The 18,591-nt window shown below is 39.2% G+C and overlaps 1 protein-coding gene across 10 annotated transcripts in view; it reads right to left on the bottom strand.

The window, feature by feature from the left end:
- The window catches only part of FAM117B (family with sequence similarity 117 member B), a 92,426-nt gene extending 76,440 nt beyond the window's left edge, over positions 1–15,986 (bottom strand). For 8 of the 10 annotated variants that reach the window (XR_015724755.1, XR_015724758.1, XR_015724754.1 and 5 more), the window contains exon 1: positions 15,154–15,869. Coding sequence is in view for 2 of the 10 variants with exons in the window: in XM_087862805.1 (XP_087718931.1) it covers positions 15,154–15,757 (604 nt within the window). In the remaining 8 variants the exon portion in view is untranslated. Of the gene's footprint in view, positions 1–15,153 lie in introns of all 10 variants that reach the window. The other 2 variants (XR_006781214.2, XM_045806524.2) reach the window with 1 other exon arrangement.
- Between the last annotated feature and the right edge of the window lie 2,605 nt (positions 15,987–18,591).

Genomic DNA, 18,591 nt, shown 5'->3' with positions numbered 1-18,591 from the left:
TCTTTCTTTGATCATACAGAAAATAAGAAAACTTCACCCCAAATCCAATGCTCTGTATTACACTCCAAATAATGCCTCTTTTAAATAAATCCTCATGTCGGATGAGAATCACTACTAATCTCTCTTAAAAATATAAAACAGAATATTTTAAAAACTGTATTTCCTAAATGTTTAGATATTCTAGATAAACTAAGTTTATGCATGTAGGGTAGTTCTGCCCATTGATGTGACAGGTGCCTCTCAATAAAATCTTTACAACCTAATTATTTTGACAAGTCATACATACGCTGATTTGATGGTCTACCACTAGCGTCTGTATTATTCCATAACCTCATCCACTACTCTTCTGTGGTTCAGCTATGCCAGATGTCCACTTCACTACCTATCCTTACCCACCACTATCCCAAAGGCCTCAAAAGATGGAAACCTAGCAGAAATAAACAGAGCCAGCATACCTCTTCAACTAGAATAATCCAATATAAGTTATTTATTTTAACTTAGACCCTTAAATGTCATAGTGGGGCCCAATGGCTATGGTTCATCTTGAGATTGGTCTAAAACATAATACAAAAAGTACCAACCATGGGGCGCCTGGGTGGCTGCATCGTTAAGCGTCTGCCTTCAGCTCAGGGAGTGATCCTGGCGTTATGGGATCGAGCCCCACATCAGGCTCCTCTGCTAGGCGCCTGTTTCTTCCTCTCCCACTCCCCCTGCTTGTGTTCCCTCTCTTGCTGGCTGTCTCTCTGTCAAATAAATAAATAAAATCTTAAAAAAAAAAAAAAAAAGAAGTACCAAGGGCACCATGACAATGCTGTTCCTCTAGATGTAATTACTTTCTTCAGTGAACTTAAGAACAGAACATCACTTCTATGAAAATAGAGAACACATACATAGAAGAAGCTTTCTCTTAGCCAGCTCAAAGAGAAAAATTTACCAGAACAGTCCAAATAGAGGACTGGAGCAAGTGGAAATAGCTTTAATGCTGTGTTTTTAATCTTTCTTTTTTTAACATTTAACTCCATTGTAAATCACTGCTATAATACAAATAGATTTTTTTTAAAAGGGAGAGAGCATGTCTGTGTGTGGGGTTTGGGGGCAGAGGGAAAGAGAATCTTAAGCAGAGTGCAGAGCCCCACCCAGGGCTCGATCTCATAACCCTGAGATCATGACCTCAGCCGAAATCAAGAGTCAGACACTTAACCAACTGAGCCACCCATGTACCCCTAAATAGATATTTTATTGGCCCTTTTATTACAGAAATGGAACATTCTATTTCAAAGTATTCAAAAAACAGAACTGTTTAAGAAGAAAGTGAAAGTTACCTGTATTGCATTCCCCCATCCAATCAGCAGAAACCCGGCAAGCAGGTAAGAATGCCTAACACTTTTCAGAATATAAATGTACATATGTACACACTCAGATACAATTAAAACAAAACAGATGTGCCAGTTAGAGCTTCTCTAACTCAAGTCTTTTGTCCCTACATTCTCAGCCAAAGCTATGAGTGTATGTATATATGTGAGCTTGTAACAATAGTTTTTTACAAAGTATTTTCCAGCACAAACTCTGTTGAGTCAACTTAGTTTTTGATTAATTTATTGAAGACCATAAATTATTTTTTCCAATCTTCATATTTATTTTACTAAAATAATTTTCTTCCATTTCAACTGCCTTTAATAGAGAGCTTACAATAAAGACCCAATCTGCCTTTGACTATATCAAATTTTAAGCAATTAGAAGCTTTATCATCAAGAGTTTTCTTCTGAAACAATCATTACTATTATGTCAAATTTTATAAGGGCAAATTGTGCAGATACATACTATCATATATAATCTATATAGGGTTTTCAACATATAAAGATGCAATGACAACATAAAAGATAACATAAGAGTCCAAAAGACACAACTGATTAAAGAATTTCTACCTTTTGCTTGAAGAATATAAAAAGTTAGTTATCTATACTGTAATCCCCATAGCTACCAACAACAAAAAATCTATATAAAGAGATAGTCAAAAAGCCAATATATAACTTAAAATGGATTACTAAAAAATAGTCAAGTAATCCAAAGGAAGATAGATAAGAGGATGACACAAAAAACAGAAGAGAAAACAGAGCAAATAGAACAGCAGGCCTATAGCCAAACATAATAATTGCACTAAATGTAAATGATCCAAACACATTAAAAAACAGAGATCATCAGGCTAAATTTAAAAAAAAAAACATACTCTGTGGCCCCTGGCTGGCTCAGTCAATAAAGCATGCTACCCTTGATCTCAGGGTCTTGAGTTCAAGTCCACAACTGGGCATAAAACCTACTTTAAAAAACAAACAAACAAAAAAAAAACCAAGACCCAACTATATGCTGTCTATAAGACAACCCACCAAATACAATGCAGATAAGATGGAAATACAGAATAATATAGAAAGGATGGAAAAAATAGACCACACGCAAACATTAATCAAAGTAGATTTCAGAACAATTAGAATTACCAGAGATAAAGAAAAAGGTCAATCCCAAAAGACATAATGATTCTAAATGTTTCTGCAGATTAAAAAATAAGTGTCAAAATACATGAAGCCAAAGCAAACAGAAATGGAAGAAAAGTCCACTATCATATTTGGAGAATTCAACTTCTCTCTCAGGAACTGATAAAACAAGTAGACTGAAAATCTGCAATACAGAAGAGCTGAAAACTGTCAATCAATTTTACCTAATTTAAATTTATAGAACATTCCACTCAACTACAGCACAATACACATGGGCACATTTGTCAAGGTAGATGAAACACTTATCAAGGCAGATCATATCTAGGTACATAAAACAAACCTTAAAATATTTAGAAGTGAAATTATAGAAAGTATGTTCTCTGATACAGAATCAAACTAAAAATCAATAAAAGAAAGCTATCTAGAAAACCCTCAAACAAAATTTTTTAAATAACTCATGAGCCAAAAAAAAGAAGTCTTGGGGAAACTAGAAAATATTCTGAACTGAATTAAATGAAAATACAAAATATCAAACTTTCATGGTATGTTAAAATTTAATTTAAAAAATTAAATAAAATTAAATAAATTAAATAAAAAAATTTTAAAAGATGCTTTCTACACAGTCTTGGTTCACAGAATTAAGAATTTGGCACTTTTCTCATGCTTCCACACATACATTTGAAAATACTTCTATCTCCATGAAAGAAGATGTTAGTTGAAAGATGCTTTCTAACAGTGTTGTTTCACAAAGTACTAAATAAAATAAAAATAAAATTTAAAAAAAAAAAGAATTTTGTGGGATGCAGCTAAACTGCGCAGAGAAAAATGTACAGCATTAAATGCTTCTATTAGAAAAGAAGGTCTCAAATCAGTAATTTAAATTTCCATCAGAGAAGCAGATAGGAAAAGAGCAAATCCAACCCAAAGCAGGTAGAACAGAGAAAATAATAAAGACAGGAGCAGAAATCAATGGAACAGAAAAATAACAATGTAAATGAAACCAAAAACTGGTTCTTTGACAAGATCTACAAAAATGATATACCTAAGACTGACTATAAAAAAAAAAGGCACAAATTTCTAATACCAGGAATGAAAACCCTCAAATATCCTTCAACTGGTCAAAGAATAAACAAATTGGGGTACATCTATATAATGGAATACTACTCAGATATAAAAAGGAATGCACTACTGATACATGCAATAACATTAATGAATCTTTTTTTTAAGATTTATTTGAGAGAGGGATAGAGAGAAAGACAGCACAGGGAGGGACAGAGGGAGAGGGAGATAAGCAGACTCTACTAAGTGCAGAGCTCAACATGGGGGCCAACACAGGCCAGATCTCACAACCCTGAATCACGACCTGAGCCGAAATCAAGAGTCAGATGCTCACCCAACTGAGCCACTCAGGCACCCCACATTAATGAATCTCAAATGTACTGTGCTAAGTAAATGAAGCCAGACTCAAGAAACAAAATACTGTGTAACTCATTCTTATGATGTTCTGAAAAAAGTAACACTACAGCAACCAAAAACAAATCAGTGGTTGCTATGGCTTAGAAGTAAAAGAAGAGGCTTTCGGCTTAAAAAGGCATGAGAAACATTTATAGGTAATAGAAACACTCTATACATTGATCATGGTTGCAGTTATCAAAATTTACACAGCGGTATATTTAAAAGGATGAATTTTAGTTTAAAAGGATGAATTTTAGTTTATGTAAATTTTACCTCAAAAACTGGATACCCCACACACCTGCCAATAGTGGGCACCTGTATGGCTCAGTCGGTTAAGCATCTGTCTTCAGCTCAGGTCATGATCCTGGGATCGAGCCTCCGTTGGACTCCCTGCTCCACAGGAAATCTGCTTCTCCCTCTCCCCCCCCCAACTCACTCTTTCAATCCTCTCTCTCACTCTCTCTCTCAAATAAATAAAATCTTTTAAAAAATTAAAAAAAAATAAAAACAGGAGTAGCTAAAAATGTTAGTTACACCCTCAATGAATAAAGTGGTCAGTCAATAGATACAGAGTTAAAAGACTCCACATAAACAGTGAATGAGCATTTTAAAAGAATACTCAACCCTGTTATTAGTATTATTTTCTTATTAAATGGCATTAAGTAGCTACTATATGAGGATGATTAAAACATTATCTCAAATACTCACTATGACCATAGGAAATATGTAAGGAAATACAAATGAAAACTATGATGTAGTACGCTGTTGTACACACTGAACTGGTAAAGCTAAAGAAAAGGCACGAAGTCTAATTCTGACAAGGCGTCACAGCAACAGGTAGATACACTCCTTTCTGGTGACAGCGTCAAGTGATTCAGTCCTTTTTTGGAAAGCAATACTACAAAGCATCACATTACTTAAAACTTCACTCAATAATCTCAATCCTGGGACTTTTTTCTAAAGAGGATACACATAAATGTATACTCATACGAGCCCCCAAATACATAAATTTACAAAAATTTTTATTAAAGTAATTTATAAGGAGGAAAATAGAAATAAATGTCCACTAAAAAGGAGAACTGTTAAACCAAAATTTATAAACTTGGTAGAGATTTCAACCTAATATACAAATAGCATATCATATTATACTTTCTTACCTTTTATTTGACAGTTCAGACTCATTAAAAAAATTTATGTCACTTCACATATATTTTTTTTAAATGGTACAGGTCTGACATCTATAGAGGGTTTTTTTTAGCTTTATTTTAAAAGCTTAACATTACATGGGTTGCCTGGATGGCTCAGTTAAGTATACAACTCTTAACTTTAGGTCAGGTCATGAACTTAGGGGTTGTGAGACCAAGCCCTGCATCAGGCTCCACGCTGGACAGAGAGCCTGCTTAGGATTCTCTCTTTCCCTCTCCCTCTGCCCCTCACACACCGCCCACTCTCTCCTAAAATTAAAAATAAAAAAATTTTAAAAATAAAAAAATAAACCTTAACATTACATTTTTAAAAGCTTTACAAAGGGGGAAACTATTCCATAATATCTTACTATACTTAGTTTTAAATCCAGTTAGCAATTAAAAGTATACTATTAATTTAAAAAGTATCAGTCAAGAGGGTGTAGATGGACCAGAATATTCTAATGAACTGTTACTAGAAATATACAACTTTCCAGTATTAAAGGACTTTCCAACAGGAGGACCCCAAGGATTTCTGAAGATACTATACTCAATAGTGAGCTAGCAGTATAGTCTTCATACAAAAAGTTCATTTATAAAACAACAAACAGTACTCAAACCAGACAAAATCCAGTGTACTCAAGGCTTCCAACAAATAGGGAAAAAACAGGCAAAAGACAAACAGAGGATGAGGCACGGGTCTTCACAAATATTGTTTAAAAGACAGGAATCCATCCATTCATTCATCTGAACAAAATTTTTACTGGGTCTTATTTAAATCTTGCAAGTTCTCCCTACCCCAATTCCCCCCAATTCAAGGGAGTACAGAGGCACTGGGTGGGCCACATGGTATTTTAAAAAAATTGGTTGGGAGACTGTCCAAAGATACGGGTTCTAAACCTTTCTTACACAAGAAACAACATTTCTGAAGTAGATCAGGTGCATTCCTATGACACTAAATCAATTCCCAGGAGCAGACATTCCAAGAATTCTTAGGGATATCATTAATGGCAACTGCTTTCTAGAGAAGTGAAGAATGTCTACCTACAAATCACTTAGCAATCCCTGTCTATACATAAAACACTCTAATTCTCCTTAGTCCCATATGGCCATTATCAGGTTTTTGCCATTAAATACTACTCTTCTTAGTAATGTCATATATTTTCTTGTTTTTACTATTAACCCTTGAATATTGCAAAATTCTATATTGCCTCTCTCTCTAATTCTTTAGTAAGTCCAGGGATGTCTTCTTTATACCTTACAAGCTGCGCTGCACAGAGTGAGCTTAAGTTCTAAAATAATATGAAGAGACATCACTCACCCTTATCTTTAGAAGTATCAGTACATGCACAATGGGAAAACATAAATAATGTGAAATGGTTTTCCAGAAACTACTAGAGCTCAGTAAATCCCAGTATAACACTAAGTAAAATAACAACTTTTAAGAATGCTAAATTAGAAGGGTATATGTAAAAAAAATTTATCTTCCAAAATGTCCATGTTATTATTAAAAATGTTAGTGCACCATCTCCAAAAGTATATGGTCTATTCTGTATGCATACAGAATATAGTAGCATTTATGAAACCAGTTGTCATTAACAACATTATTAGCTTAATCACCCAACTAGGTCAAAAATCTCAGCCATCATTATGCTCTCTCATTTCCCTCATCCCTCAAATATAATCAGTTAAGAAGTCCTATCAATTATTTTCTTCTCAAATAAGCCCTTTTTCATTCACACTACAAGCACTCTATTTCACACAATTTAAGAGTGCTAAAGACAGTAAAAATGAGTAAATATAAAATACTTTTTATTTTTAATTGCTTATAAAAGATAATCATCTAAAGTAAAAACAGTAACAATGTATTATAGGGTTTATAACAGAGAAGCAAAATATTTGACAATGAGAGCACAAAGGATGGGAGGCAGGATATGGAAGGATATTAATAGAAGATTATAACCTGAAATATTAGACAACAGAGATACAGAACATAGCCATCACAGCAGGAAAGTTCTCTTGGACAGTGCTGCTTGAATGCAACTACTAACAGCATGGTAAAACGAGATATAATAATAGTGGACATAAAATGGAATCATAAAAAAATAATAATCCGGGGCGCCTGGGTGGCATAGCGGTTAAGCGTCTGCCTTCGGCTCAGGGCGTGATCCCAGCGTCATGGGATCGAGCCCCACATCAGGCTCCTCCGATATGAGCCTGCTTCTTCCTCTCCCACTCCCCGTGCTTGTGTTCCCTCTCTCGCTGGCTGTCTCTATCTCTGTCAAATAAATAAATAAAATCTTTTTAAAAAATTTATTAAAAAAATAATAATAATAAATAAAAAAATAATAATCCAAAGCAAGATAAGGGGAAAAAAAACATAGGCTCCTGGAAGTCAAGTATGAACTGATATCAAGTCCTGAAATGTATTTGACAACAGAAAGAAAAATGTATATCTCTGGCCAAGAAATTTCATTTCTAAGAATTCATCCTACAGATAAACTCTTAAGGACACAAAGAAGTATAAACAAGAATATTCAACATAGTATACCACTGAACAGCAAAAATTGGAAATGATCTAAATGTTCAAAAAAAGCCCAATTAAATAATGAGTGGTAAATAAACCTGTAAGCAGTCATATACATACACATTTGAATATGCCATAGAATGACTCTGGAAAAAACCAACCGAATTTCTCTGAGAATAATGAACTTAAAGACAAGTATGGAGAAGACTTCTTATTGTATTTTCTTTTACCATTTATAATTTTTTTTATCACGTGTATATATTATCCGCAGGGAAAGAAAGGAAAGGGGGGGGAAATACATGCTAGCAGGTAGACTAGAACATACAACTACAAAATCAGCTCTTTAAGAGCAAGACTTCCAAAAAATATCTAAGTTTACTTCCAAAAGAATTTTACATTAGCTCATAAAGAAGAATGGTCAACTAAAAATTTCATGTAGTTTTTTTGGAATAAACTATAGTTAATTTCACCTCCACTATGCAAGCCTTTAACAGAAAGCTGTTGTATTATACTCCTATAATACTGACGAAATAGAAAGATATAACCCACAAGGACAACAGACAGGAAAAAAGACAACAGCAGGAAAGATGTTTCAGCCAAATTTTGAAAGCAAATATATTAGGTGATAAATTAGCTCCAATCTGATTATGAACGCAACCCGAGATTTCCTGAACTGTCCAACAGAAGCTCTAGATTTTGGTGCAAAGGAAAGTGTCTTGCCATTCACGGGAAAGCAATGAATAATTTGCTGCATTTTCAACTTCTTTTATGAATAAACAAACTTTTTCTTGTGTAACGAGCATCAAGAGCAAGGAAAAAAATGTTTCATTTCATTTGAAAATGAAATGTGGGTGTGCTCATTTCAAGTTCAACCCAGAATTGAGTATTTGTACAGCAAAACCGTACATGTATTGCCTTAAAGAGATAAATTTTGTTTTTATTTTTCAAACATCACTTTTTATGTATAAGTCTATAAAAGAGATCAAGAAACCAACAGATGTGTAGAATTCTGCATAACTTACATTTGAGACAGATCATATTACTCAGAAAGAATTCTTTCAAACTATTATACAAATTGTGTCTCAGGCTAGATCTTTTTCAGATTATCTTGGCTTATGGTTTTCATAGTTTTATCGCACAACTTTGTCAATAAATTTTCATGTTGTAAAAACTAACTTTACTAACTTTATTTAAATTAAATCTACTGAGTCTACCTTTAGAAAAATTAAATCTCATTTGGCTCAAGCCAATTATTTAAGCAAAATGTATTGTGGTTGTCTTAGAATTTTAAAAATCCATGAAAGGGAAAGAGATTGGGATGCCTGGCTGGCTCAGTCAGTGGAGCATGCAACTCTTGATTTTTGGGTCATGAGTTTGAGCCCCATGTTGGGCACGGAGCTTGAAAGAGGGAGGGGAAAAGGCAGGAAAGAGAGGGAAGAATGGAAGGAATGAAGAAAGAGGGAGAGAAAGAGAAAGGAAGGAAGGAAGACTGATTTCAAGAAAGGTAAGCTAAATTATGTTTTTCTCCAAGAAGAGGTAGGGGGGAAAATGATACAAAATGAATAAACTTATAATACATTGGTCAAATAGATCCACAGAGAAATCAGTCTGTACTCAGAAAAGCATTAATTATCATCATACCATTATATCTCAACTTAGTGATCATAAAAGCAGGGGTTCCTCAAGAAACAAATTATTTCCAAAGCAAAAAGACTGGGAAAAACTGCTTTAGACCGATTAACTAGGCAGGCCCCAGACTTAAAAGATACCAGACATATCCTCAGGCATGATACTGTAGAACTCTTCCCTGGGAAACCTGGCAGAGAAAAAAAACCTACATTAGAAAGCCCTTTTGTCATCATTCTCTTGTAAGATCCTCTTGTCTACCATCCTGACCTAGCCAGACAGAACACCTAATCAGCATTTTCGGGTCTTATTTAAATATTAATAGAAAACTAATGACACTTTTCACATGACAGACAAAGTTCAAGACAGAAAGAGCTCTGCAGATAATGCAGAGGGCAAAACAAACAAAAAAAAAACTTTGAGGGTATTTACACCTTTTATAAACATTTTTATAAGACCCTGACAATCCGACAGCCAGGTAAGTTCTCTTGAAAAACAAAACTATGATGACCAAGATTTAAAAATCAACTGAATGGACAGAAGATAAAATAAAGCTGCTAGAAAGAACAAAAAGATAAACTAGGACAGAAATAAGAAAAGTATTAGTTCAATTCAAGATGTCCCACATAGCAGGGGTTCCAAAAAGACACAACAGACAACAGAAAGGAGAAATGATAAAAAAAATTTCCCCAGAAACAAAGAGTACTAAGAGTTGAAAGGGACTGCCTCTAGGGGCAGGAAGTAGGAGTAGAGAGAGATGTGTCAGGAAAACATTTTATTTGATTATAACTTCAGTGTTGTTGTTTTTTTTTTTTAAGATTTTTTAAGTGATCTCTACACCCAACATGGTGCTTGAACTCACAACCCCAAGATCAAAAGTCGCATGCTCTACCGACTGAGCCAGCCAGGAGTCCCAGTGCTATTTGATATTTTTAATTACATAAATGTACTGCGATAAAAACAAAATTTAAATTTAAAAATACAGTACTAGAATATGCCCTCTTTTTTCTTCAAGAGTGTGGACATGGAAGTAGATGACTTTCTCAACTTCCTTCCCTTCTACTGCTTCCTTCCCTTCTCTTGCTAAGTTATCTGTCATTTTAACCCACCCTTACCACCTTCTCATCCTCAGAGAAAGAAGTGTCCTCAGTCGTTTCTGAGATTTCCAGACTCTCCATGTGCCGGATCCCACTGCCACTCACATTTTCCATGACCTTGCTCCATCTATTTTCATTTTCTCTTACACTTGCAGTCTCATTCTCCTCTGAATCCTTTCCCCACACCCAAAAAACATGCTTAAGTTTTCCCCATCCTATAAACAAATGAACCTTAGCTCAACTTTTCATCCTGTTTTGTCACTTTCCTTCCTTTCGGTGACGTAAGAGTAATTTATACTCAAGAGTAATTTCTAATCATTACCCTTACTTAATAACCCTCACCTATCACTTTAATTCAATTTCTGTCCCCCATAAACTACTCTCTCTCAGCGATCATCAACTGACTGAAATGCCAAATTCAAAAGCCTATTCTCCAGGGTCACCCTACTTGTTCTCTTCACAGAATCTGAAAATCTTTATCAGCCCCTCCTTCAAATCCAAGGAGAGAGGAGCTAATACTGAGAGATTACCCTAAATAATACTGAGAGATTAAAAGGATTTTATCCTTCTAATAATCCTCTACTGTAAACACTACTAGTATCCTCCCCCCCCTTTTTTTTAGAGAGGGAGGGGGAGAGGAGCAAAAGGAAAGGAGAGAGAATCTTAAGCAGGCTCCACGCCCAGTGCGGAGACCAACATGGCACTCAATCTCACAACCCTGACCTGAGCTGAAACCAAGACTCGGACATTTAACCGATGAGCTACCCAGACACCCCACCAGTATCCCCTTTTTAAAGGTGAAGTGACTTTGCTTAAATAAGTGGTAATCCCAAGATCTAAACCCTGGAAGTCTGCCTGCAGAGCTATTAACCATGGAATACATTCTAATTCATACATTTTCTTCAAGGGTTTTCTGAAAACTTCCCTTTCTAGTTAAGAAAAAAAAAAAAAGGAGAGGGAGGGATAGAGCACAAGCAGGCAGAGGGAGAGGGAGAAGCCGGCTCCCTGCCCAGCAGAGAGCCCAACATGGGGCTCCATCCCAGGACCCTGGGATCATGACCTGAGCTGAAGGCAGACACTTAACCGACTGAGCCACCCAGGCATCCCTACAGAAATGAATTAATGCAAATTCTGCTAGCCAAGATGTTGAACTAATAGTAAGGTTCCACTTCGCCTCATCTTCAACTGTAAAATACAGACATAACAAACGAAAAGGATTCCCCTTGAAGGTATGAAGTTAACATCAATCCTTCAAATGTTAGGGAAACACTGAATTCTTAAAGCTGTGTACTTCACAAAGTACCAGAAAGCAGAAGTCTAGATATGAAGTCCTGATAACCTACCTCCTGATTATTAGTCCAGAGAAGTCCATCTCTTGTTGCTGCTCTTGCCACTCCCCTCCCCGATAAACAACCAAATTCATACACAACATAATGTATACAAAGGGGAAAATTAGCAAAATACATATTGCTATCTACAGATCAGTCACACTGCAAAAATAATTTTTATACATACTATACTAGTGTTCTGTAATGAGTTTTCAAACTATTTTCCTTTGGTGCTTCTAGTGCCCGCTTTTCAAATTTAGAGCATAGCAAAAATCACAGGAGGGTGTGGTGGGGGACTTTCAAAGTCTGCATTTTTAGCAAGGACCCTAAGTAATTCTGATACAGATGAACCACAGACCACACTTGATACAGTTCTGGATGCTCACAGGCAATATTCTCCCCAATCTGAAATTTCAAAGAACCATGAAAACTAGGCCTACACTGGCAATTTATGTTACATCCACTAAAACTAGAAGCAAAACTAATATGATACACAATAGTTAACTTTTATACTGAGGTACTATGCTCAGTATTCTTCAGTTTCCTTTCATTTAATCCTTACCACCATATGAGGCAGATATCATCATCATCTATTTTACAGATAAGAAAGTTAAGGGTTAGAAAGTTACTTACTTACCCATATCACATGGCTTCTAAGTGGTGGAAAACAGATATTAAACCCAGACGGTCTATCCAAAGCCTATGCTAATATGCCACCTCTCCATTTGTAATATGCCTATCTGACATTTTATTAAGACAAAAGGAGGGAAAGCACAAAAACAAACCTCACCTTCTTCCCCATTTTATCTACAGTTAACACTGTTGCCTAGTTACCTCCTCTAAGTATTTCTCAGTTCCTAATGGCAAACCAGTTTGCCATGGAGATGGCAGGCACTGAAGGTGAGAAGTTTAAAATATGTCAGGGATAGGTGCTTGGATTACTTTATAGTAGTCAAAAGAAGAAAGTTCTGGATTAACAAATGACTATCTTTAACCCTGGGAGAATAAAGCAACTGGATAGAGATGCGGCAGAATAAGGACACCCCCCTAAGGATTCTGAAACCTTCAACTCAGAGGCTTTCAGATACCAGATTCCCTAACAAAGGTTGGGGCATCCAGCTCATTTGATAGACACCTTGAAGTTGGCAGCTTTATCTAGATGGTCCCTGGAATTTGAGTCATATGAGGTTTACAGAACTACAGACCCTTCCCCTCTACTAGTAAAGATTTCTACATTTCACTGAGGCTAGAAACTGGTGATACTTTTCCTTTAATCAAAAAGGGAGTCCGAGTGATTAAAAAGATTCTCCTTTTTCCTTCTTCTCTCCTTCCAGATTTAGTCTGAAGAAAACAGCAAATTATCTAGTTTGTGTTATGAAGACTTGAAATCTGAAATCTGAAAGTCCTACTCTGCATGAAAGCTCACTAGAGTGAAACAAGACATTCCTGGGAAAGAATCTATCAGACACTCACTTCAGTATAACTTAATGACAGACACTATTCCTTTCACATCAAGTTGAGAGTGCTGCACTAGAGGAAAAAGTTTTTATTTTTTGGGTTTTGTTTTTTGTTTTTGGTGGAGAGACGAGGAAGCTTTTGAGAAGGGTTAATTTTACAGTATGAATGGAATGATAGACCTGAGACAAGGGAGCTTTGGGAAACATGAAGAGTGGGCACACAAGGAGAACGAGATCCCAGAAAACAGAGTCCTGAAGAGCAGAAGAAAAGAACACCTTCCTCCACTCTTTGCCAACACTTAATTTAACCGTGCTCTCCTCAGGTTGCTGCTCGGCTTTAAGGGTCACACAGCTGAGAGGGTAGCCACATTCTGTTATCAGACTGGGGTCACCACCTCCTTCTTCCCTTCCCCTTTCCACACTATGCTGGCTCCAGAAGGCTGAAGGCAAATTAAAGTAATTATGTTCACCAGGTACATCTAAGAGTTGCTTCAAGACCAAAGCACGTCTAATTTTGCTATGTTATATATATATCCAGGTTCTATCTTATACATCATGAAGCTACCTTCTTGATATAAAAGGCATGGTTTTGGAGTACCACCCAGCAGAATTCAAGCATCAACTTTACCACTTGTTACTTAACTTCTCTAAAATCTACTGTGAGAATTAAAATGAGATCTAGTAGGTAAATCACCAAACATACAGTAGGAGCTCAGTAAAGTGATAACTATTATTTAAGGGGGAAGGGGATTCTAGTACTTTCAACAATAGAAGTTACAAAAAAATACTGCATTTTCAAAAGGTTTAAAACAGTATTCTTTTTCTAATTAGAAAACACTACTGGTCATTTTCCAGAGCAATCTCTCTGAAAAACATATCCATTGTCTAAAATCTTTGATAAAATAAACAGTAAGAAAGATTCATCCTGCTCCCTGCATTTCTGAAGGGACTCTTGAAACCACTAAAAAAATCTTTTATTTGGTTGAGAGGTACTGTACTAAGTTTCCTGAAATTTCCAGTAATTCTGCCTGAAAGATTCTAAAGAAATTCTCTAGACAAGGGAAAAACAAAGGTATATGTCTCTAGTATTACTCCATAAGCTAAAAAACACCCCTTTCTTTTTCTTCAGTAGATTCTAAAACGAAGGCAATCAGATGACAAATCTTATCTCTCCACTTTCACAATCTGAATTTCTTTTTGAGTTACTCTTTATGAATGACTCCAGTGGAACCCAACAGCTCCATTCAGAACCTTTTCCAAGAAAGCTCCCAAGTACACAGAAAAATAACAGGGCTTTTTTGGTCCCTAAAATAACAAGCAGACAAACGGTGGATATGTTTTTTTTTTATAAAACAAATAAATGGTTTTACACTAAACAATATCTGTATTTCAGAGATACACCCAGACTCTAAGACAAAGCCCATAAACTTTCCAAAGGAATCTTCCTTCTTTCTCGCTACCCACTTATCAAGTCTAAGGAAATGCTAACACGCTCCCAGCCTCAGATCTCTTCAGGGATCCAAATCTGCTATGCTAACGAATTCGATCTTTACAATCTGAAACTGTTTTGCGAAAGAGAAATACTTAGCAGCAGACATGTGCTATATTAACATTAACCATGTCACTTAAAGAAAGTGACAAACCACTCCTAGCCTCACACCCAAGGGAGGGTGAGCAGTAACCAGTCGGCGGCCAGAATCCCAGGTTTATCATTAACACGTCCCAGCCCAATCACAAGGTTAGCGGCTGCACCTGCACTATCCCGCACCAGCGCAAGGTCGGCAGAGCAATGAATGAGACAAACAAGGAGCGGTGGAGAGGGCGCAGGGCTCGCCCCGGGACTGAGGCACCGCACCACCCGGGCCCCGCCCTCAGCCCCGCCCCCGGCCGACCCGCTCCGCGGTAGCGCCGCAGTCCCCGCGCGAAAGCAGTGCGCGCCCAGGACCCCTTCCCGCCGCTTTCCCCTCGACGCGCGGTCTCCAGCACATACCTGCTTTGCAAACGGGGGCGCTTGGGCTCCTCCTCTCCGGGGAACTACGGTTCTGCTCCGGAGACCTTCTCCGGTGCCGGACGCGGGCTGGGGGTGGGGCAGCGCTCACCTCGCCGGTCCACAGGTGGGTGGGCGACGAGGAAGGCGACGACACTGTGCCCAGCAGCGGCGGCGGAGGCTGTGGCCGTGGGGGGCTCCCGCGAGCCCCGGGCGCGGCGCCGCGCGTGGGGCTGGTGCCTCGCGTGGACGTCGCGGACGCGCCCGTCTGCGTGGCCACTGTGGGGCTGGTGCGCGCGGCCGCACTCCCGCCGCCGCGCGTGGGGCTCGTGCTGCGCGAGGCGGTGCGCGGGCCCCCGCCGCCGCCGCTGCTGCCGCCGCCGCCTGAGGGGCCTGAGGCGCCACCACAGCAGCCGCCGTTGTTGCCGCCGCCGCCGCCGTTGCTCCGCGTGGGGCTGCCATGTTGCTGCTGCTGCTTCAGCTGGAACGGAACCGTCGCCCTCATGGGTTGCAGGCGGCTCCCAGCTCCCCCGGCCGTGGCGACCGCACCGCCCCCGAGGGAGCCAGCCGGCGTGGGGGACCCATTGCGCCTCACCCGCTGGGACATGATCCCCCCCTCCCCGGTGACTGGGCGAGACGGGGGGGGTTTGTTGTTGTTGGGTTGCAGGGGTTGGATTCTCGAGGCCCGAGGGAAGGTCCCCGCAACGGGGTGACGAAGCCGGAATCCGGAGAGCAGGGGGCGCCCGGGCCGCGGCCGGCAGCAACGAGGTGGTGCAGCCGCCGCCGCCGCCGCCGCTCCTCCTCATCAACAATAGTGTCTCCTCCGCTGCCCCCGCCCCCCGCGAGCGCCCATTGGTGCAGCGTCAGCCGCGCTCGAGCCGCTCCGCCGCGCCCATTGGCTGGTAGCAGCTCGGGTCCCGGGCCCCCGGGGCCTTAGAGAGCCTGGGTTTGCGCGGAGACCGTCTGCTCTTTAAAGAGAAAGAGACCCCGCCCCCCCGGGAAGGGGGAGCGGAGGAAACAGGCCGTGTGTATGTGTAATGTGTGCGCGCGCGTGTGTATGTGTGTGTACACGTGAATGTACGCGTACGCGCGCCTGGCCACGCGCGTCTTTTCCTTCCCACTTGAGGGCGCCCTGGGGACTCAGACTCTGGAATATTTCCAAAGGGACCGTCCCGAACCACAGCGGTCCCCAAGGATGTCTGAAGTCTTTTCCCCATAACTTATTACCTTACCTCAGTTTTAACGCTCAGAGGATGTGTAGTGCATCTCTTTTTGTTCTGTCCTAATTCCGTCAACGTTTGGACAGAGCTCAAAGGAAAAATTTAATTAATCTTATTGGCATATTACACCTCGTCTCATTTTTTGTTTAAATCTCTACAAAGAGCCAAATCTCAGAAAGATTAAAATTGCTGGTTAGAGTATGGTTTTGGATTGTATCTATGAAGTCCAGTTACCAAGTGCTATCGCTACCGTCCCGTATCTCAAGTCATCAAGAATATATTTTAATCAGCTACTTCACAGTTCCTTGATACCTTGGAAAGACGTGCTACCTTACAAGTTTGTAAAGTGCCATAGTTTGCAAGCGGTTTTATTTGATACATTGTTATTTGAGACAGAACTGGACCAGCCATTCATATTTTTGTCTAATGAAGGAAACAGATCTTTGTAGTATGGGCAACAACTCAGGAAGACAGGCCGTAACACTAGTCTAAAATAATCTTAGGAGCTCCTTATCAATAAAGACCAAAAACAAAAAACAAAATACAATAAAAAAAAAAAAAGAAAAGGTAGACCCATACACCACATACTGACTTCTCCTGTCCATAACCTCTTTTTACTGGGTTATTAGATGTACATTCTACACAGACTATGTCTTGTAAAAATGGGAGAGTAAAGGGCACAGTGTGATTTGCTCTGGACCTGAAATTCTACTGGGACCCTGTGCACTGTGGAGAAAAGCCTTTGCAGACCCCGGACCCACCACTTACTCTGTAACCTTAGATAGATCACTAGCCAGTTTTCTTTTCTTTTCTTTTCTTTTTAAGATTTTATTTATTTGACAGAGATAGAGACAACCGCGAGAGAGGGAACACAAGCAGGGGGAGTGGGAGAGGAAGAAGCAGGCTCATAGCGGAAGAGCCCGATGTGGGGCTCGATCCCACAACACCGGGATCACGCCCTGAGCTGAAGGCAGACGTTCAACCGCTGTGCCACCCAGGCGCCCCCACTAGCCAGTTTTCTTATCTGTAAAATGCAGAACCATTTTCATACAATTATGATTATTAACCAAGTGTTAAATGAGAATATGGTGTGTAGAAGATACTCAGTAATTCCAGAGTCTCCATGTGATTCAAAAGCCCACATCTCTCCTTATCACCCATTCCTCCTCTCTCCCCCACCACAAAAAGGACCCCAAGCCCTTGACCCACGAACCTGCCTTAGGGTGGCTGGTGCTCTGTCTATATCCGACATCGCTACTCATCCCAACAACCTGTGGTAAGACAAAAACAGCTGCTCATGAGACAGGACACACAGGAAACTGCCAACAAGATCCACACAGATAGTGAAGTCCCATTTTAAAACAACGAGTAGGAGAGAAGGTAAACCTTTAAATAAAGATGTCATGGATGCTGTATCTGACACTTTTGTCCTACACAAAGCAGGAGCTCAATACATACTTACTGAATTAAACTGAGGGAGTTCAGCAGCCCTCGAGTTTGGGGCTTCCCGATCAATTTTCTTTTCCTGATGAGTTCAAGATTATTGTATTTTTGCCTACCCTTTTAATTCATCCCTCCATCCTCAGTGCATTTTTTTCAAATTAAAAATTATTTGAGTATAGGTGATACACAATGTTATATTATTTCAGGTGTGTCTGATCAATTACTTTTGATGTCACCAAGCCAGAGAGCTAGTTGTAGGGGCAAGAGACTTTAAGCTTTTCTGAGCTAATGTGCTGATTTCAGCACATAATTTAATTAGATCAAAGAGTTAAAGTGTCCTTGGCTCAACCATGAGTTCTCCTTCTGCTTCTAGTCATGTTTCTTATAGAAAAAACTCTACAGTTTCAGAAAATGCCTCTTTTTCAGCTTACCTCACTCATCAGTTTAGGGGTTAACGTTAAACAAACGAAAGCACTTTAATTGAAGCACGTATTAACCATTTCAGCCCCTTTGTACTAAAGGATATTTGTGATGGCTTGTAAATAAAACTTTGAAGGTGTGAAATCATCAAAGAAAGCTATATATATATACATATATATGTGTGTGTGTCTGTGTCTGTGTGTGTCTGTGTGTAAGGTTCTTGGATACCTTAGAACTCTTTTTTTAAATTTTTTTTTAAAGTAGGATCCACGCCCAATGTGGGGCCTGAACTCACGACCCTGAGATCAAGAGTTGCATACTCTACCTACTGAGCCAGCCAGGTGCCCCTGTTTTTAAG

The sequence above is a fragment of the Ursus americanus genome, chromosome 1 (genome assembly GCF_024610735.1).
Source record: "Ursus americanus isolate L20-20 chromosome 1, mUrsAme1.1.p, whole genome shotgun sequence".
Lineage (NCBI taxonomy): Eukaryota > Metazoa > Chordata > Mammalia > Carnivora > Ursidae > Ursus > Ursus americanus.
The sequence above is the reverse complement of the archived record's forward strand: the minus strand, read 5'-3'. Positions and strand labels throughout refer to the sequence as shown.